General features: G+C 36.7%; 1 protein-coding gene across 2 annotated transcripts in view; it reads right to left on the minus strand.

Annotated features, from left to right (window-relative positions):
* Positions 1-2,412: 2,412 nt before the first annotated feature.
* Positions 2,413-21,927, minus strand: part of Cdh11 (cadherin 11) — a 46,356-nt gene continuing 26,841 nt past the window's right edge. Inside the window, exons 7-11 of one of the 2 annotated variants that reach the window (XM_035441423.1) lie at positions 20,283-20,419; positions 17,794-17,898; positions 17,402-17,536; positions 5,319-5,570; positions 2,413-3,222 (exon numbers count right to left, since the gene is read on the minus strand). In XM_035441423.1, coding sequence (XP_035297314.1) covers positions 2,726-3,222; positions 5,319-5,570; positions 17,402-17,536; positions 17,794-17,898; positions 20,283-20,419 — 1,126 coding nt within the window. In that variant the 3' untranslated portion in view covers positions 2,413-2,725. Of the gene's footprint in view, positions 3,223-5,318; positions 5,571-17,401; positions 17,537-17,764; positions 17,899-20,282; positions 20,420-21,927 lie in introns of both variants that reach the window. The other variant, XM_035441422.1, reaches the window with a different exon arrangement.

The following is a 21,927-nucleotide window of genomic DNA, read 5'->3' on the forward strand; positions in this document are numbered from 1 at the left end:
ATCTTATCTGATACTATGCATTCCATCATACATTGCATTGTCTCCAGAGGTGGGTGATCAAAACATGAAACAGGTGAATGGAAGACAACAAAATAGATACTTTGGGCTATAATTGGGAAGAATAAACAGTGTTGAAGAAGGTAGCAAGGATTATTTTACAGCTACTATAGGGCATGCAAAATTACACTGTGGTGAATGAATGCATCAATAAGTTGATGAATGAATGAATGAATGAATGAATGAATGAATGAATGATGCACACAAACCATTATGCACGGACAGGTAGAGCAAAGCTGCACTCATTTTCATGTATGTGTATGCCAATCTCATAAAGTTGTGATTGCTTTATTTCCAAATAAGGAAGGACCACTTTAGATAAGATTGCTTTTAAGGCAACATGTTCCAAATGAAAAAGAATTCCATGAGTTTGGAAAGACATTTTATTTCCAAGCTTCTGTGAGGGTTCTACAACATTAAGAGCCTTAAAGTAAAAAAGAAAAGCAAGTCTTTTCAACTATTGGAAAGTAGACAATCCTGAAAACAAAACAAAAAAAAAAACCCAAAAAATCCTTGACATAAAAATGTGAAAATTTTGCTGTCAACTCTATTCTGACTACATTCCTATATTAGTAAAATGGATCATTGTTGGGGTGGGGTTACTTGCAGCTGAGAAAGTGATGTTCGTTTTCCTTTTGAGTTATTCAGTCATTTCAAATTCAATTGGAGATCTTCACAAACCTAGGAAAATATTCTTTGGATTACAAAGTATATCTAAAAAATTAACGCAACCAGCAATTATACAATTACACACTCCTTCCTGGGATAAAAGTCTCCAATGTGGCAGTGTCCACTGAGTTTATCCCATTGAATTATTCAACTGATTTGATTTCAATGCAAAGTAAACTAGGAGTGAGCACATCATAAATATCATTTCTTTTTCTATGCATTTTGACTGAGTCATAAAAATAGTATATACCAGGGTGTCATGAACTAATCACAATAAAGTTAAAAAAAAGATAATCAAAATTCACAATCCAAGAAAAAAAAAAAAAGCATGTGCCCTGTGTTTCAAAAAAGGAGGAGAAGCATTTGCAGTGAGATTCTGTGTGTTGTCTCCCCAAGTATTGCTTTTTGTCTGGACCTTTGGTCCACTGTACAAGTGAAATGTCCTTCACAGAAGTTCCAATCCCCAGGAAACTAGGTGACTGCAGATGACTGAGATGTAAGCACAGATCAAATGACATCAACCTTCAATGTTCAACTTGGTCCCTGATCTCATTGTGAGCACATGGCCCAAAACATCTAAAATAAAGGTCTCTAAGTGAATTGCCCTTTCTTTCAAGAAGACTTGAAATTTTCTATTATTTTAAGACAAAATAAAATTACAGGAGGAAAAATGAGCACTTTCAATTGCCAGTAATCATACTTTATACTACTAAATTTTACATTAAAAAGCCAGAGTAGTGTGTGTTTTGATTATTTTCTCCTCCAACTCTACAATCTCGGGGTGGGGTATCAAGTCTATATCTAGAACATCGAGAGGTCTGACAATTCTTATGAATTTTGTCTCTCATAACTATGAGTTCACAGGTTAAATGCATATTATATAACATATTGTAAAATCATAGGCTAATCATAGGCTAGTCTAGATCCCTAACATCCTTCAGAAGTTATTCTTGAGGAAAAGCCAGGATGTAAAACCAGAACGTACAAAAAATAATTTACATGAAGTTACAGAATCTTATCTTAAAAAACTCAAACATATTTGATTTAAATAAACAAATAGAGCAGCAGACTATAACAGATCATAAATAGGGTTATTAAAAGATCACAATTAAATTAGAAATATAAATGGATCATTAGAAACCCTTATTTTTCAATGTTAAGAATCAAAACCAGAATTAAAAAAGAATCTTTTTTATTTCAAAGGTTGCTTCTTATATTGAAGCTCATATTAAAGCAACAGTACAATGTTCATAAAATATAAGTGTGATGCTGTAACATTTCCGTACATGTCAGAATACTGATATTTGTATGTATACTAAAATAAGAACTTTAAAATTGTACAAATAGATACATTAAAAATGACATAGAAATAGGGTGCTCCTCACTGAAACAAGACAGTTATATCTGGCACGTATTAGTTTAGGATGAAAGTAGAAGCAAAAAGATTTACAAGAATCAGCAGTAACAAGATTGATGCTCAAGAGACATAATTGTACATTGTATTGTACATACATTGTATGGGTTTAAGCTGGCTGGATATTATATATTTCAAGTTTAAAAATGCACTACAGATAGAGTGTCCATAGTTTAAGGCGAAATTACAGCTCAGAACTGTTGTCCTTTCTAATTTTGTGGAAGCTTCTTTGACAAATTAAAAAATAAAGTAAGAGAGACTTAGATGTTCATAACATATAGATGATTTCCCTTCATTGTAAGTTCACTGTAGACTTTTCCTTCATTTAAATATTTTGTGTGCCAAGTGGTTTTTCTCTAATGAAGTTGGTATACAACTTCCATATTTGCTTTTTAGTGGGAAAAGGTACTTCACAGTATTTACCACTTTGATGTCCTTGCAGTTATATTAAATGTTTCCTCTCTGTAAAACTCTGCTTGTTTTAAATGAGCCTTTCCTTGTTTTAAAAAAATACCTGTTTACACATCTTCTAGATTCTTGAGAATGCCAGACACAGTTCTTAAGGCCAAATTTGTATCATTATTGTTAAGAGTCATCATCAAAAGTGTCTTTGGAGCCATACAAGTCTGCTAGTTTCTTAAAGCGAGGTCCCCAGTTCTGGAGATAGTCGTAGTCCAGGTCTGAATCTGTAGTGGCAGACTCTAAGGAGCTCAGGGACCCTGCCACAGAACCCCTGCCCTCATAACCATAGATTTGGATGGAGTCATAGGGAGGGGCCGTGGGGTCATTATCTGCTTCCTGTATTCTTGTGTTGATGAAGTCATCTACATCCACACTGTTGGGTGCTGGTCGAAGCCCAGGTCTAGGCATGTATTGATATTCAGGTTTGATGTCTTTTCGAGGGATAAATCCATTGATACCATCAGGATTCTGGAGGGTAGCGATGTCAAAGGCTTCTGTGTCTTCCTCACCACCCCCTTCATCATCATAGGTTATGATGTTCTCACGGACATCCTCTTCTTCAAACACAATGAGTGGTTCTTTCTTTTGCCTCCTCAGAGTCACAAACAATACAACAATGACTGTAGGAAAAGAAACAGAAAGTCAGCAAAGATTAAGCCCAACCTCCCTGGTTACTCTTCCCAAAGGGGCTCTGCTTCAAAACCTGGAATGGGGATAAGATGATCTCTTTTCCAGAAGTCACCAAGAACTCCACTTGGTCAGGACAGTCTGACATGAGAGTATCATGCCCTGTGATCTGACAGATTGGAATTATCTTGAATGTTTCACAAATGAATCCCATTGCTATTTGGCTGTCCTCTTAAGAAGCAGTGATGACTACTGATTCCTGAAAATGGATGGAACTGGCTTCTCCAATTTTTCCTAATTTGTTTCCTAACAAGTTTTCTCTGAACTTAAGAATGCTCAGACAACCCAGAACTTAACATTCTGAGGCAAAAATAGGCTCCTGCCCAAAGGCCTTAATCTATAATACAAAAGGAAACCTTATCATAAAGGGTGGGGGAGAGGACAACTATAAAAACTCTCAAGAGAAAAATATACCACCTATTTGAACATAAAAAGTAGAGTGTCATTTAAAAGCACAGGTGACATAATCCAGTTTATTCTGGGAGAGGTATTCCATTAGGCTTGGGCACTTACTAGCCAGAGCAAGCAATCATTTATAAGAAACACTAGACTCTTCTTACTTCTTTTACTTACTCTCTTTTACTTCCTGCCCACCCCTATCTGGAGGCTCGAACAAACTTTTTTGTAGACCCTTGCACATGCTCAGCAAACTGAAAACAAGTTTTGTAGCTGTATTTGGCAAATGGGGTGAGAGCTTATTTGAGGTCACATCTGAGATTCAGGAATGAGAAACCACACTCAGATTTCACAAGGTCTCCCGAACCCTGTGACTTGCTATAGTATATTTATTATCCCAAAGCATTTCACAATTATTTCTATATTTACTTATTCGTTTGTTTCTTTGTTTTGCTTTGGCAAACTAGTGGGTTTGTTGTTACACTTATTTGTTGGTGTTTGTTTTTGTCATTCATTTAGGGAACATTTCTTGTCATCCCATACCAGATAACAGAGAGGTCTATTGGCTTCAGCACCATGACATGACAACATTGATTATTGTATTTTGGTTTATGCATCTATCTCAGCTCAGTATTAATTTCTGAGAGAGCCTTTTATCTTTTTGGAACACCCATGCAGTCCAGCCTCTTTCATTAGCTATAAAACTCAGCTTCCAGAATTTATGTGTCTCCTCTAGGATTATGTGTCTGGCATTCTTGGGCAATGATAGACATTCTCTAACCTATATCTGTATTACCTCATGTCCCAATCACAGAATCTACTGTGTGCCTCTATTTGATTGTGAATTATTTCCTTTATAAGCTGTGAATTCATCCAACATAAAGACAATCTCTTAGGGTTTCCCATAGGGTCTGACTCTCAGATAACACCTACTAATTGTTGAACCAACTTTCCTGCCAATTTTCTACGGGGATGGTGGTATTAATTCATTCACTGAAAAAAATGTATGTTTGCTGTCAGAGTACTTGGCCTTGAAGTTTTATGGTAATACTTACTGGTTCTGAAATGTTAAGACATTAGTAGATTAGGAGGGCTACCTCACCAGCAACTACATGAGAAGTTCACAGGTATCACCATAAACTGAGGCATGCACATAGATGTTGCAGATAACTAGAAAGTCACAGCTCAGCTTTCGCTGGCTGTTTTCTCTTCTTCCTTCAGTGATCCATTGCAGCAATGATTACTCTTTTTGCTCTATTGTCACTAGTCTTTCTCTAACCAATTTTATTGTTTGTTTGTATAGAGAAGACCTCCCTGAGAATAACAGGTTTCTGCCTAAATATTTCAGCTACAAAATTGTCTCCCATGTCCCTCTAGGTTACAGATGGAATCTTCCATACAGTCTTATCATACAAAGTAAAATAGTCATCTTGACCATCCTTAGACTCTTCCTGCAAAATTTGTGCATTCCATGCTTACCCATTTTGCAACAGAATTCATGAGAGCTGCCACACCTTGTGGTTTATTTTATACTATGTGAATGTACACAGTACAGTACTTGTAACCACCTTGTCCTGGATAAATCATTTGAAGGATGTTCCTTGGTTGTACCATATAACAGATAAATCCTTACCCAAGAGAATGACAATGCAGGCAAGGATGGCGATAAGTGCCCCAGTGCTCAGGCCAGCATTCAGGATGTAGGCCTCAGCATTACAGGAGAGCAGTGCCCCATTCACATCACACCCACAGACTTTGATAGTGAGGGTATTGGTGCTACTCATGGGTGGGATGCCACCATCGCTGATCACAATGGGCAGGAGGTAAAAGTCCTGCTTCTGTCGACTGAAACCTCCGCGCCGGGCGTATATCCCTGCAGTGTTATCTATATGAAGAAGAGAGACAGTGTGTTTTCATCACAGGACCATACCAATCACAGTTGCTTGCCACTTTCCAGCATTGAAGACATGTTTTGTGTTGCCAAAGCCAAAGTTAGAGCCTTTCTTGCTTGTTAATTCATCTAGATATTTGCATAGGCCATGGGCATATCATAATAGTATGACGGAATGGAGAAATTGGCTTTTCAAGGTTTATATTTTGGCAGCTTGTGTTTGTATTTTCTAAAGAAATTCCACATCCTTCCACACTCAAATCACAAACCTGCTCATAAACCGCACAAAAATTTCTTCAGGAAAGTGGAAATACTTGATTAACTGTGGAGCTCATTCTTGTTTCTTTGAAACTCAAATAAGCCTCAGCAACCAAGTCCTTAAGCATGTCACCCGATCCCGATTTGATTCAACAGTTCTCTCAGTCACCTACATTACACAGCCTAAGCCTGCAAAGCAGAATATTGTGTTTTCTTTACCTAGACTTAAGCATGTTTTCCCAGTTGACATATCCTGCCATCCCAAATGACCAAGTTCAGCCCAACATGGGGAACTCACTTGTGTTCCAAGCACTCACGGCTTTGAATCTGCCTTGTCTTTCCTTCCAGTGTTTTCTCACATCAAATAGCTATTTTCTATAATGAAAATCGAACTTCTCCTGGCTCAAAAATACACCTCAAAGTCATCCCTTAAGGATACTCTCTGAACTTTTCCAATACCCCTGTCTATTGTGAATCTTCATACTCTATATACATATTCTACACATCGCTCAGGATTTGTTGACATAACCACTTTGATCTCATTGAGACTGGGGATTTCCAGAGAGTGGGGGAATTTATCTGATTCATTTCAGCCTCTTTACTGTCAGATGCACAGCAGTCATTTAATAAATATTTGCTGAGCAAATCATGTAAGTCGGTTCTGGGAAAAGTTTAACCAAAACTCTAGATGTTGGCTTTCATATTTCTCCATGTTTTATAACCTTAATTCTCCAATGCTTCCACATCATGTTTGCTCTACAGGCAAAGATCCAATATAGGATGTATTTCTTATTAGGAAAAAACATTGTTTTGGTTTTCAAAGGAGTATAAATTTAATGTTCTCCATCAAATTTCATGTGACAACCTGATCTGCTGGTATGGTCTGGCAATTTGTAGGTTAAAAAGCAATAATTTATAGCAAAGTGAGTGCTATGGCCAAGAGCAAAGCTGCCTAGCTGGCAAGCTTAAACTAGGTTGACAGGGTCATAAATTTCTTCCTATAGTAGGAAAAAGTATATCCAAGAATCTTGAAGTAAAATTGATGGGTTTAGGTAAAAAAAAAAATGTAATTTATTTTACTTGGTCGGTCTGTTTGGTAGATCCGGTCTCATATTAGGTTGAGCATACAAGTCTGAGTAGTCCTGAATCTGAGCTACATTTAGTCACTGACTTTGGCAATCTTTAGGATGATGGTTTCTCAGCCTTGCACTGCCAACTCAACCAAGCCAAGGCAGAATGCCTTGGCTTTCCTTTCTATATTTTCTGGATTTTGTATGATTGGAATACTATGCTTTTATAACTGGAGATTATATATATATCATAAAATAGGGTGAAAAGTAAACTGGCCAAATAAAAGTTAGTCTCCTGGTGACGATCTTCTGTTCATGGTGAAACTACTATTCCTCTTTTCATATTAAATGTATGTGTCTGTAATAAATTATTTAAACACATTGTCTCTTTTCTATTCTTTCCTGTGTTTTTTGTTTGTTTGTTTTTTGAGACAGGGTTCCTCTGTGTAACTTCAGAGCCTATTCTGGCTCTCGCTCTGGAGATCAGGCTGGCCTCGAACTCACAGAGATCTGCCTGCCTCGGCCTCCCAAGTGCTGGGATTAAAGGCATGCACCAGCAATGCCTGGCATCTACTCTTTGTGTTTAAAACATTTCACAACTAAAAATTTACAATCTTTATTTCATTTTAATGACTTGAAATACCATTATAGACATTATGAATAAATAAATATTAAAAATTCATAAATATAAGCAAATTGACTAAATGTCTTTATCAAAGTAGCTATAAAATGGATGAACTTCCCAGTGGACCTTGACTTAGTTTAACTATGCGTTCTACTCTGGTACCACAATATTATGGCTGAGGATAATGTGAACTGAGCATTTTTCTTTCTGTTTTCATAAAATTTTGAAAACCATAATTTGAGATCTATTTTTTAACAGATCATCCATGCAAGTTTGCCTGTTCGGATCACAGCAGTCAGACTTCTACACAAGAGTAGTTGAAACTGAAACACTAGTGTACAACATAGCTTTGTAAACACGGGAATATGTGAATCTGAGATGAGTCATCTTCTGTAAAGCTAGCTGGTCTCAGAGACACTGAAATTATTACAGAAAAGCTCATCAGAATTCCAGGTTGATTGACTCACGTCCAGTATCTGAGTGATAGAACAGGAGGATTTCTAAAACTTCTTTCAAAATCTCTTCTAGTAAAGGCTGTTTACGAAAACAGTGTTTAAGATCAGTTCTAGGGATAGGAAAGAGATGGACTATGAGTCTTCTAGAAATTCTGATTGCAAGTTCTAATGATGAATGTTTTTTTTTTTTCCTGTCTAGAGCCTTTCTTGCTTATCTTTAAAACAAGTAAATCTACTGGGACCCTACATGAAAATTTGAGTGGTTCCTGGAAGTAAATGATGTAATATACTCCACTGATTGTCCAGTAGCTGGTTGGTCTAATGGAAAACTAATGGGAAATCCACAGAATCTGCCAACCAAAAACTTAACACCCAGAGCTAAGACCATCCATGGCCCTTAGTGAAGAGCTAAGTTTAAAGATATGAGACTTCTCTACCAATTTGATCTACCACTGAGATAATATAAGCTGCTTAATTTCTCTAAATCCTCACTGCCCTACTTCCCACAGGAGTATGAAATTTTCCAGATTAGCATTTCTGAGTATGGGCATCAGAACCTATGATGGTATTTCTTATGATTCATCCAAACATGGTCAGAAATGGATAGTATGGTCAGAAACAGAGCAAAGTCAGTTCCAAAAGCACTAATGAGAAGTAATAAACTAACAATAGGAAAACTCCTTCCCTACTTAGAACAAGTGCTGCATTCTAAGAATGACTATCTTTACTTTTCATCAGAATTATTCTAAGTAGTTGGCCATTCACACTCTTTCTTTGAGAGTGTCATTAGTTTGGATTTATGAAAGTAAAAGAAGAGGTTAAGTGTGGGCGTATTTACAGAGAATAGATTTCAACATGTTAACTAAGAGGAACCATAAAAAGATGAATATTGCATTAATTTTAAATGTTCTGTTTTGAGACTTCACAGATCCTTTTCCTACCGATGAAAAGTCTTTAAAGGAAAAACTTCTCAGTCTTAAGGATAAAATGGATCCAAAGTAGTTTACATCTTGAATCTTCTCCATATTTGTTATTCGATTTTTGACAGGAAATTAATATATGTAAAATTAACTTTGCTTCTATTCACAAAAGTACTTAGTGTGGTGTTGGCCTGTTGATGATGCTAGGAGAATATTAATTCTTCTCTGGACATGCTCTTCTTTGAGTAGGAGAATAATGGGGAAGAGAATGTGAATTCTTAGAAATGTCACTAAAGTTTCTATTACAACTGCCTACACAGAAGTGCTAATATTCCACAAGTAAGGAGATAGTTTGTGTTTCAGTTCTAGGTTATATATTTCCTAAGAATAACAAAATGTTTCCAAGCACCTTGGATTTTTATACTGATATTCAATATTTTCATCTCTGGATGCAGATAGGTAAAGAGTTATACTTTTTCCCCCACTTAGGCAAAAGTTTGCAAATGTTTCCATTAGTTACTGTTATATGACATGCACAGAGTGCAGTGTTTCTATAAATGGAGAAAACAAATTCAGGTTTCAAAATTTTATGTCTAAAACATGGACTCCTAATTTCATGCTGCTTTTACCTGCACAGTTTTTCATTATACTAACAAAATTCAAAGTTTCCTAATGATGATGGTCTCCATAGCACCTGGTTGGGATGCTTACATAAGCATTATGATGATGATGATGATGATGTAGCCCAATGGGATTATACATAAAATATGACTCAAAAAGGGAAATTTCTTGTAGAGAGATGCCCTTGATATGTGGATGCACTGGGTATCAAATCTTACATTAGTCTAAAACATATTTCCAGAAAAGGCATAACCCCTGCATGTGAAAATATGTTCAAAGGAAGCATGACAGAAAGGAACTAAAATATTCTGCTGTTTCTATATTGACATCAGAGGGAAGTTTTTCCTTGCTACTCTTGGTTCTCTGTCCTTCTAGTCTGTAGGGATGAATATCCCTCGTTCCTGACCAACTGAAGCACTCTAGCTATTTATAAGACCCTTTAGATGGTTTAGTCTAAGAATTTGCTCTTGGGCACATTACATATTTTGGGAAGTTTAAAGTAGGTCTTGCTCTTAGGGAGATTCTTTCCTTCTCACTCAAATTTACCTGTTTTACCAATATATCACACACTTAGGGACAAAGTAGATCCATCCACTTTAGTAAAAATTGTGCCATATACCAAGGAAGTTCATTATCAAGTTACAAGCAGAATAAATGTTTATTTATTTTCTATTGGGATCCATTTTCTCTAGGACAGGTATAGGTCAATCCTGTGTATGTGCACGTGTGTGCTCACGTGTACACACACAAATACACACACACACACACACACACAAACACACACACGTCTCTCTCTCTCTCTCTCTCTCTCTCTCTCTCTCTCTCTCTCTCTCTGTGTGTGTGTGTGTGTGTGTGTATGGAGAATATATGTGACCCAACAGTCTTGCAGAAGTTTTAGCTTTAATAATTTAGAAAGCAGTATGAGATAGAATTACATAAATGTCATTAGAAAGTTTAAATTTATGCAATTATTTTTATGCTCATTTAAATTTGTGTATTTTTAATAATTTGCTTAAATTTGGTGCATCAAGCAGGTTGTCACAATCAAACTTAGTGTCATAAATATTAGAAATTAAAGTAGTACTTGCAAAGTATGTAGTGTATATATCTGTGTTCAAAGATGAACTTATTGGCCTTATATATTCTCATTTCCTTGCCATTTTAAATATACTAGGGTCTCTTCCTCTAAGTGTGGTAAATTTGTATTTCACTGCCCACAACAAACTGTTTGAAAGCCTGTGGTCTCTATAAAACACAGAGTTCCAGGATTTTTTTCATTCACTGTTTTGTTGATCTCCATATGCCTGTAGTATTCTATGTGTTGATCGAACAAATTATTTCATGTGTTTCTACACTGATGTGGAATATTATCTTAAGATGTGCTACATTCATTCATATGTGCTATGGAATATTTGTTTAATGATGCAAGGATGTGTTTAATTCTTTTATGTTGAAGTTTTTTAGCTCTGTGAGGCTGTGATACTTTACTTGTGTAAAATACCAGATTGGTCTAATAAAGAAGTCAGTGGCCAGTAGCTAGCCAGGGGAGGGATAGATGGGACTGGCATGCAAAAATAAAGAGAAAGAAGAAGAGAGGTGTGAAAAACAGAGAGGGAGATACCATGGGCCAGTCACCCAGCCACACAGCCAGACATGTAGTAAGAAACAAAGAAAGATATAGAGAGGTAAAGAGCTAAAAGGTAGATGGGATAATTTAAGTTCAGAAAAGATGACTAGAAGCAAGCCAAGCTAAGACCAGGCATTCCTAAGTAAGAATAAGTCTCTGTGTATACATTTGGGAACTGGGTGGTAGGCCCCAAAGAACAAAGAGGAAAAGAATAGAAGACCAAAATAACAACAACAACAAAATGCACTACACTTTTCTTCTTTGGTGTTTGTGTATATGTGCCTGTGTATGCATATCTGAAGTTGTGTGAACCTGTATGTGCATAAATGTAGGTGTGTGTCACTGTGTGTGCATGGCTGTAAGAACCTCTGTGTGCATAGGGGGATATTCTAAAGAGGGGTATGTGTGTGCAGGTGAGTTGTGGGCACACCTACAGGGGCCATTAGAAGACAAAGGTTGTCCTGCTTGAATATTTGCAACATTATTCTCTTGAGACAGAGTTCCTCACTAAACCTAAAGCACTTAGCTTTCAGATAGGATGGATGACTAGCAAGCTCCCATGATCTGACCATCTCAGTACTGCAACATGGGGATTTCAGGCATACAAGGACATTCTAGACTATTATATGTAGATGCTGGGGATTCAAACTCAGGTTCTTTTCTTTACACAGAAAGTTCTCTTAGCCAATTTGTCATCTCACCAGTTCCTGCCAGGCTACTGTTTTCAATTCACCACATTCTGACCACATAGCCATTTTATGGTTGGATCTTTATAGTCTATTTCCTCATATTATTTACTTTCAAACCTAATCTGACCTATGCCATATATATCTATACTGTACATATTACTCCTTTGTCTTCTTTTTTGCTACTTTTGTTTCAGGACAAGGCTGAATTCTGTTGCCTACTATGGCCAAGAAATCACAATGTAGCATAGGAAGGCTGTAAAAGCCCCAGCCTCTTAATGACTAGAATTACAAACATGCAACACTACATAGGCTATCAAGATTTCTTTTAGTGACTGTTTTGTCTTTTAATGACATCATTCCTTTACTATTGTTTAGATTGTTATAGAGTCAACCTGGCAACATTTATTGAGCTTTTAATATGGGTATTCTCCATACCTTATTGCCTCTATATATGATTTCCCAACGAATTTCTCACACAGAAAAAAAAGAAAGAAACAATTCCCACAATAACATGGAAATACAAATAGAAACAGAATTGAAATTTTGTAGTTTTCAGGGCATTTCATTTGTCCACAGCTAATCTTTGCATTCTGTAAGGCTATATGACAATTAAGCTTATTTCCTTTTATCAAGATTTTTCCAACACAGATTGTAAAAAAGTGAACTCCATCATAGTTGAAGAACCAGCAAGTCTCATTCTCTAGAGGAAAAGAATCTAAACCAAAAACAACAGCAAGAATAAAAAAAAATCTCTTAAAATGTAAGGTCTTTGTTGCAGAGACAGAAAAGGAATCAAAAGTACACACAGAATGCTTCTTATTCCATAGCTTTGTCAGTAGTCCAGATACACACCCAGCATCCTAAAAAATGTATAAAAGTCAGACAAAATATTTTATTTTACCAGAATTTTGTAATGAAGGGAATACTAAAATGAAGCAAATTCTAAATAAGATGGCCTTTAAATTGCTAATGTAAAAGATGATTCAAGACTGTGGTGGCTGCAATGACTCTCAGAAGAAACAAGAATTTGTACACTGCTGAGGGAATTATGTTGCAGAATCTACAAAATAAAATAAAAATTACTATAAAGGAGACATGGCAGTAATAGTTGCCTTGCGTAGTTATATAATTCAAACAAGCACCCGTGAGACATCTATGTATATATTCTTTGTTGACATTGACAGAATATGAATAGTTACAGTTTATTACATTTCTCATGCTAAACTATTCTGTGATATTTGTTCAATTTTCTCCATGCTGGAGGGGTGCAAACATTCCCAATGAACACTTTGCCTATTAGGGAGAAATGAAAGTATATTATATAAAGAAATCCATTTGTAATAAAAGTAAAATTGAAAAAATAACAACAAAAAATGCTTTTGGTCTACAGAATCCATTCCAAGAATTCAACCATAAAAGAGTTAATCACATAACTGGCAAAGGTGTGCAAAAGTGATGAATTTAAAAATAACAGCCAAATGCTAGTGAACAAGATCCTAGTTAGAAGGCACTGACACCAGTGTTCTGATGCAAACCAATGTATGTCACATGCTGAGTGGAAAACAAATGTTTAGGGTGCTTTTCATTAAAAAATAAGAAAAGAAAACAGCTAGGAGGAATAAAAAATAACTGCTATTTCTTTAGAGTACACCATGTTATTTTTTATTAATTTTAATCTTATTTCTGGTGTTTGTGTTTTCAAATTTTCCCACAAGGGATATGTATTAATTATGCAATAGAAAAACAACATAAGATTCTTTGAAAATATGTTTTATCACAATTATTATGGCTATGATTGAAATGGAAATCAAAGTCATTTTTTATTTTCTCTTTATACGTTCCCTGAATCCTAGACTCATGGACAGAACTATAAATTTTTCCTCTCTGGGGCTTCTTGTCATTTAACTGGACAGTAAATAAAGATAGAAAAGAATTAAGTACAAAATACCACAGTTTTCTATGTACTTTCCATGCACCAAGCAATAACTTCCAAATATTTAGACTTGATTCCAAGACTGAGTGGGAGTATGACCTTTGACAGATCACTGCTTTTGGACAATTCATGTTCTTGCCTCATTTGAAATAGTGACTAAAGACATAAAACACATCCTTATGGGCAGTTTTAAAGTACGTGTGTCTCAATGGGCTGAGTTCACTGACTTTTATCTGCCCAAACAACCCCATTCCTGATAGTAATAGCTCAAGATGGACACACATGCTGAAGAGCTACCTGGTGTTCTTTCTTTATCCCCTCTGATCCAGCTTTAAAGCTAGGACTGAGGAATACAGTAAGATGAAATGAAACAAAAGGCTGGTTTGTACTAGAGGGTTTCCCTCTTATGACTCTAAAGATGCTTAGGAAGACTTTGGCAAACACAATAGTGATTATTTACACTGCATAACGAAAGTAAACACTCAAGGAGAAAATGGCTTGATACTTTTACTCAGCATGATCTACACCATTATCTCCTATTTTCTATGGAAAATAGTCTCTGCCGAGAAATTTGGTAACTCAGTAGGCTATTAATAGGATGTGGAATGTGATTATTCCTTTTGGATTACTTCAATATGTAATTACTTTTAGGAGCCCAGCAGAAAGTAACTCTATTAAATGATAATTATAGGACTGCATTTGCTTTGAGATTCTGTAATAGCACTAAACATGCAAGTTTTCATTAACTGTTTGCCATAGTTAATAAAGTAATTTTTCTTAAGAAGTAGCAATTCTCTGCAAAAGTATAGCTCAATAGTAAGATTAGTCTCCTAAAAGAGAAGGTAGGGGAGATGGATTGTGTAGTTAGCTGGCTCATCAGAGGTAAAATAATCTCTGTGAAATTATAGGAGGCATCCACATAGTACTGTGGTAAAATAAAATACTTACAAACCTCCTGAGAACAATATGCCATAGTACAGTGTTTACAGAGGTTAATGGAGATAAAATATGATTTCTCTCTCTCTCTCTCTTTCTCTCTCTCTCTCTCTCTGTCTCTCTCTCTGTCTCTCTCTGTCTCTCTCTGTCTCTCTCTGTCTCTCTCTCTCTCTCTCTCTCTCTCTCTCTCTCTCTCTCTCTCTCTCTCTCTCTCTCTCTCACACACACACACACACACACACACACACAAAGACTGAGCAGATGATGAATCTGGCTCACTCAGTGAAGCCTAGAAGAGCCTGCTGCTTGCAAGAGGCATGCTGGAAATGCAGATCTTGTTGGGAATAGAGCAAAGCATTAGATATCAAATGTAATTTGAGGATTATATGAACACACAGGTAAAAACATGAGCACAACCAGAGTTTCTTGGACAGCTGTTCAAGTCTCCTCACTACTGACAGAGGTAAGTGAAAACTAAACTAATAATAACACTGAAAAATGGGAAAACAAAACAAGTTGTCAATCCAGACTAGTATTGATAACTAGCTTGGAAGATGACAATGACTATCAATTAAGGCAGGGATTCTCTTGTGCTAAAATAAAGACACATAGATACCTCAGAAAGCCTTGTGAAATCTTAATGTAGTCATTTCTCAGTTCAGCTAAGTACACCTTGATTAAATTCTCACCTGCACTCCTGTCTCTTCTAATGGAGAAACATCATGACAAAAGTAAGTTCCTATATTACTCCTCTCTGTACCTCCTGAAGGTATATGCCCTTGGCTGAAAACTGAAAACACTATCCTAGTGTTTTGTAGAATTCCCCACCTCCCCCCACCTCTCTCTCCCCCACACTCCCTCCTTCCCTGCTACCCTCCTTCTACCACATCTCCTATACTGTGGATTGAATGTTTGAACTTAGTGCCTCTTGCAGACCATGAAAACATTCACTTTCAGCTATACCTCAAGCCCTTTTACTTAACTTTGTTTTTGAGAAGGAAGCTTGCTAAGTAGTGTAAGCTTTCCTTCAACACACTGTGGTTTAGGAAGTCCTTGAATTCCTCCTGCCTCCACCTTCAGAACAGAGGAGATTATAGGCCTGGGTCACAGGTTCTGTTCAATTATTTCCTGAAGGAGCTCACACATAAAGCCAAGAAGGAGAAGGTTATGGACAAAATAAAAGGATGCAAAATAAAGAATCAATTTTGAAATGATAAGGGCTATTTTAAACATCAGCCCTGGCTTTACTGTAAGGTTCCTTTAAAGCAGAAGACTTGCCTTGCTTTGTCTGAGAAAAGCCCCTGTCATAATACCTCAGGCATTTTCCCTTGTAGTCTCATTTTGATATATGCTTAATTTATAAATCCCATAATTAAATGTTCTAGTAAGTTCACGAAATATTAAAATATGTCAAATCACATTCCCTAGAGATCCAAGAAGCATAAGGAATGTTGCTCTGCTTTAATACCAGTACAGAAAAAAGTTAAAGCAGTAACATCAACCGGGACTACAAGGTTCAAAACTCTGCTCTACTTTCCAAGTGCATGGTTAACTTTAGGCAAAATATTTAATGATTTTGTGCTTTATTTTCCTCACCTGTCAAATGGGAATGCTAATAATCACTACTGCCTGTGGTGTAAAGAAAATTAATTCAACAGAATAGGTGAGGAATCTCAACATAGTGCCTAGATCATAGCTATGAACATTATGGTAGTGATGGCAAACATAACAGCGACGGGAAGTAACAGTGTTCTCATGTTAGCTTGAGAGCTCTGTTGTTAGTCTCTTTTTCAGTCAAGAGGAAAGAAAGGCCTACCACTGTTTCCCATTCTGGTTGGTTGCATTGACCTCCACATTTCATAGGCTGACACTGTCCCAGATTTATATACACAATTTCCACTGAGAGGAAATGCTCAGAGCATAGCAGAATGGTCTGTGAATCAAAATGATCACTTATTCTTTGCCTTTGAATCTGCTACCAACTTTGTCCAGAGACTGTGTCACTTCAGGCCTCTACAATCAAAGCATCTCCTTCTAACATCCTGCTAGTCTGTAACCTCCTTGACTGACAGAATGACAATCAAGAATTACATTGAATACTATCATGTGTTTTTGCAATGGACAAACAGTGCTTCATTTTAACCCCTTCTGGCAATACCACTGTCAGCACTTTTAGATATGGAGTTTGGCTGCCAGCCACAATGCGTTGCAACTATGTTTGGAGGGAAAAGCCTGTGTGTGAAAGATTATGCTGCCTTACAAAGTTGAACTAATCTCTTTTAATGCTTTACTTGATATCAATATTCATAAAGCCATGCTTCCCCTGAAGGGTTTATCAATCTCTTTTTAAAAATTAGATAAATGGAGTTGTTTGCATATTGACCCTGTAAGCTTTCCCACTTGGTTTCCCTGCTGCTTCATGAATATCAAAGCCAACACACACACACACACACACACACACACACACACACACACACACACACACACACGAGAGGAAAATAAAATTATACTCACTTATTCATATGTATCAAATGAATCCGTGTGTCAAAACAGAAGTGGCATTATTATTCCTTGTTTATTCTTCAACAGGAAGGCATTATTAAATTAGTGAAAATGTTTGTGCTTTGTGATATGAACGGCATTTATTTTCTATTTCTACTTCTGTGAATGCATAGGAATTTTGGTACAAACCTCTGTTGTCTCTGACTGTGAAATTTGGGTTGTGAATGATTTCAGGGGGTAGACTGAAGATAAATCGTGGTCCATTGGCTGTGTCATCCTGGTCATCTGCACTTACTGTAACTATTGGCTGAAAGAGAAGGGTGGCTCGTAAGTAAATCATGATGATGATGATACCAGCATATCATTTATCTAGAATGTCCTAACAGGGTAGAAATTCTGATCTTAAAATCTCTTAAAAGGAGTTCTAAGACATGAAAAATTTTTAGACAGCGGGAGGTAACTCGAGTTGATGATTTACAAAAACAAACAAACAAACAAACCCTCTTTCAAATACATTGCTTATATGGCCAGGACAGGAAAAGCCACCCTTACCTGGTTGGAGAGTGGCTTGGTCTGATCACTCTCACAGATAAAGCCTTCATAAGGGGCAGCAAACTTAGGAGCATTGTCATTGACATCAAGGATTCTGATGGCCACTGGGACTTTGGCTTCCTGATGTCTGTTGTCTGGGAAAAGAGAATTCAGAAAGTAAACACATACCAAGTAAGAGCATATAATGGTCCATGCTAATTCTCAGAGTGGGCAAACATCTTCCACTTACATATGCAGTTCTAAGAAATGAATAACTATGGTTTGACTAAGAAATGTCTAGACACATTCATATATTTAGGAATTGGTTTCCAGTTCAAGGGCTTTGGGAAGAGATTTGATACAAAGGCTCTCATGTAATTAAGTATCTGTTGATGGTTTTGTAGTAGTGTGTTATTATAGGGAAAATAATGAAAAGCAGAGAGTAGAGTCAAGTTAAAGGAATGATATCACTGGGGCGTGCTTCATGTCTACCAATGCATGAGCATATCAGCTCTGTAGCATTTTGCCCAAAACAATGCTCTGCTTCCTTATAGGCTGGTAGAGATGAAGCAAGGGAACCCTGGGATGAAATTCTGAATCTGTGGGCACAAATAAATTGCTCTTCCCTTTAAGTTACTTCCATTTAAGTACTTCCCTTTAAGAGTACTTCTTTTATAACTGGGGAGAAAAAAACCTAACACATGTGTTGTTGGCACAAAAGCTTTCTCAGCACTGAAGTGTGTGAAATTCTGTAGAAGGATTCCTGGAATAAATGTCATGCATAAACCAGGAAATACCGAACCATTTTCCTACACTGGCTGAGAATAATTCTAAAGGTTGCTAACTGAACCCAGTCCTTCTAGAAAGTACTTTATCATCATGATTTTCCAATGAATCCCCTAGCAGCATCAGATGCATTTGGTCATTTGTTGCTCATAAAAATTAAGTTATTGGACTCTAGGGAATATCTATTGAATCTGGGGCTCTAAAGATGGGTCTAAAAACCTTTGTTATGATATGCATGTGAAATGTGTTGAGAGAGCTTGATATATGATCAACTTCAAGAATTACTGGTTAATATCTATGCAAAATGCCTCAAGTTTAATATGATGATCATAAGTTTTAAACTTCTGAAAGATATAAACCATCTGTGATGGCTTTTCTTGGTTGTCAAGTTGACTACATCTGGAATTAAGTAAAACCCAAATGACTAGGCACACTTGTGAGGGATTTTTTCTTAATTAGATCATTTGAAGTGGGAAGACACAGGGCTCAACTGGATCTTTGAGGTGGAAATATAAACCTTTAATCCAGATCTTCGGAGTGGAAAGATCCAACTTTAATTTGGACACACATTTTGTTAGTGGCATTTAAAAAAACATGAAAGAAGAAAGCTCTCTCTCTTTGCCTGCTTGCTATCAACCTTACTTGCAAGGTCAATCCTTCACTGACATTAGAGCCTACTTCTTCAGGAATTCAGTGCATTTGGAAGACCAAATGAAGCATCCAGCCTGGTGGACCACACAACTACTGGATTCTTGAGAACCCTGACTAATAAGCCATCTTTCTGAGTGTGCACACAAATCTTCCAAAGAAAATGAAATAATTTCCATTTGGCTGATTTCTTTCTATCATGCACAACTACAAAGAAAATTTAAAGACCAACCAATAATTATAATAATAACCCCAAGGACCTGGGGTAAAACCAAACACTAAAAATAAGTAAATAATAAAATGTAACCACAAAATGACTCCTAATGACATTCTGCTATAATCCTAGATCAGTGTCTTGCTTAACCATCATCAGAGAAACTTCCTCCTGCAGCAGATGGGAACAAACACAGAAACCCATAGTCAGGCCATATGCAGAGAGTGAGAGCTTGGAATTCCTATCCATAAAAGGGATATCTGCATCAAATATCTCCCCTCAGGGCTCATGGAATTCTGCAGAAGAAGAGGCATAAAGAATGTAAGAACAAAAGGGATTGGAAGAAACCAAGAAAAAAAGGCCCTCTAAATCAACCTGAAAGTTCCTATGAACTCTTAAAGACTGACACAGCATGTGTAAGGCTTGCAAGGCTCTGAATTAGGTCTGCACCACAGAGATTTGATTAGGGCCTCCAGTTTGATGAGTTTATGAGATTCCTGAGCAAGTGGGTATCTGATATGTATGCCTTATCTGGGACTCTTTTTCTTCTCTTGGTTTGTTTTGCCCAATTCAAATGTGTTATATTTTATCTTACTATATTTTATTTTATCATTATCCCTTAGGGGAAGCCCATTTGTTTTTTAATGAGAGACAGTAAGGGAGTGGATCCCAATGGGAGGGTAGGTGGAGAGGAACTGAGAACAGTAGAAGGAGGGGAAACATAATAACGATATATTATATGAGGGAAAAAATCTATTTTCAATAAAAGGAATGAAAAAATCTAAAACAAAACAAAACAAAAACTCATCTCATCAATTTTATTCTACAGACTAGAGTCACAGGAATTAATATTTAGCAAAGTCAAATCAAAGCCCTTAGGAGAATACTTACGGATTTCTGCTGCAAAGACAGAGATGTTGAGCCAGGCAGTTTCCTCTCTATCTAGAGGTTTCGTGGTTTTAATAAAACCATCCTCTGGATTAATTGTGAAAAACCTGTCGAGGTCAGTATGACGATCAATTGAATACCTAAGCAGAATGCAAATGAGGCAATTAGACCAAGACATTCAAAGCAGCTTAATATTTGAATATTTTCTCCATGCTATATTTAATGCAACTTTTTTTTTTTTTTTTACCAATTGATCTCATGACTTAGGTTTTCTTTTTAATCAAATTTAGTTTTCAAAATTTACACATGAATATTTTATAGAAATCATTTTGGTACATTGGACTTCTTTATTCATACAATGAATGAAAATGCTGTTTAGCATATTTGATTGAGAAGTATAATAATGTGTTGCATATTTCTCCATATTTACTATAATCACGAACCATCTGAATATTTATGAAACTGCATTTGGGGAGTAAAATTGTCTCACTCCCAAACTACTCAGAAAGTCACAAATGTATCAAACCTTTGCCAAATTTTGAGATATGAAATATTAAATAGTTTCAAGTTTATTTAAATTCATCATCAAATATCATTTATAGCTCTAAACACCAGAATTTTCCATATTTAAAGAAAAGTGCTTGCTGTATTTTGCATGTTTTTTTTATTTTGCTAGTTATAGAGACCTATAGATAAATTTGGTTCTAAATTTCAAGGTGCAAACACAAACAAGGCTGATCCAATTACTTGTAGTCAAAATCTCAATACCTTACTGAGTGTTCTGTGCTTTATAGTAAAGTACAAAGGTTTTATCAAGTCCTACTCACTCAGAATTTGTCTCTTTCAAACAAACACAAAAAGATTCTCAGATTATTATGAAGATGCATTTACTGTAATGTCAGGTGGGAGATGGGAAAAGAAACTTGTCTGTGATTGAGGTAAAGTAAAATATGTTAGTCAGACTTGGCACATACTAGCAACTTAGTTTTAATAGGTCTGCTAAGCTTGAAAGTTCCCACTAATTCATTTAATCACACCAAGTCCAAAATGGAGAAGAACAAAGAATTTTGTTCACACAGACAGCATGCTGGACCTCAAAAGTGGGTAGTATCCCTCCCCTGATAAAGAGATTGATGACTGTCTTATATGCCATCCTATAGCCTTCATCCAGCAGCTAGTGGAAGTAGAAGCAGACATCCACAAGTAATCACTGAACTGAACTGGAATCCAATTGCAGAGAAGAATGAGTGATCAGTAAAGGGGTAAAGACCAGGCTGGTGAAACCCACAGAAACACCTGACCTGAACAATAAGGAGCTCTTGGTCCCCAGACTGATATCTGGGATACCAGCATGGGACTAATCCAGAACCAGGAACGTGGGTTTCAGTGAGGAGACCTCTAAAATCTACTGGACCACCTGTAGTAGTTAAGCTATCCCTAGCATAGGTGTGGATTTTGGGAACCCAATCCACATACATGGATACTCCTTGAGACAAGATACACACAGGGGTGGGCCTAGGCCCTATCCCAAAGGATATGATAGATTCTGATCACCCCTATGTAAGGCCTCACCCACCCTGGGGAGCAGAAAGGATATGTGATAGGTAGAGTATTAGTTGGGGGGGGGCAGGGGAGGATGGGAGGTAGT

This window comes from Cricetulus griseus, chromosome 3 (assembly GCF_003668045.3).
Source record: "Cricetulus griseus strain 17A/GY chromosome 3, alternate assembly CriGri-PICRH-1.0, whole genome shotgun sequence".
In the NCBI taxonomy this organism is placed as follows: Eukaryota; Metazoa; Chordata; class Mammalia; order Rodentia; family Cricetidae; genus Cricetulus; species Cricetulus griseus.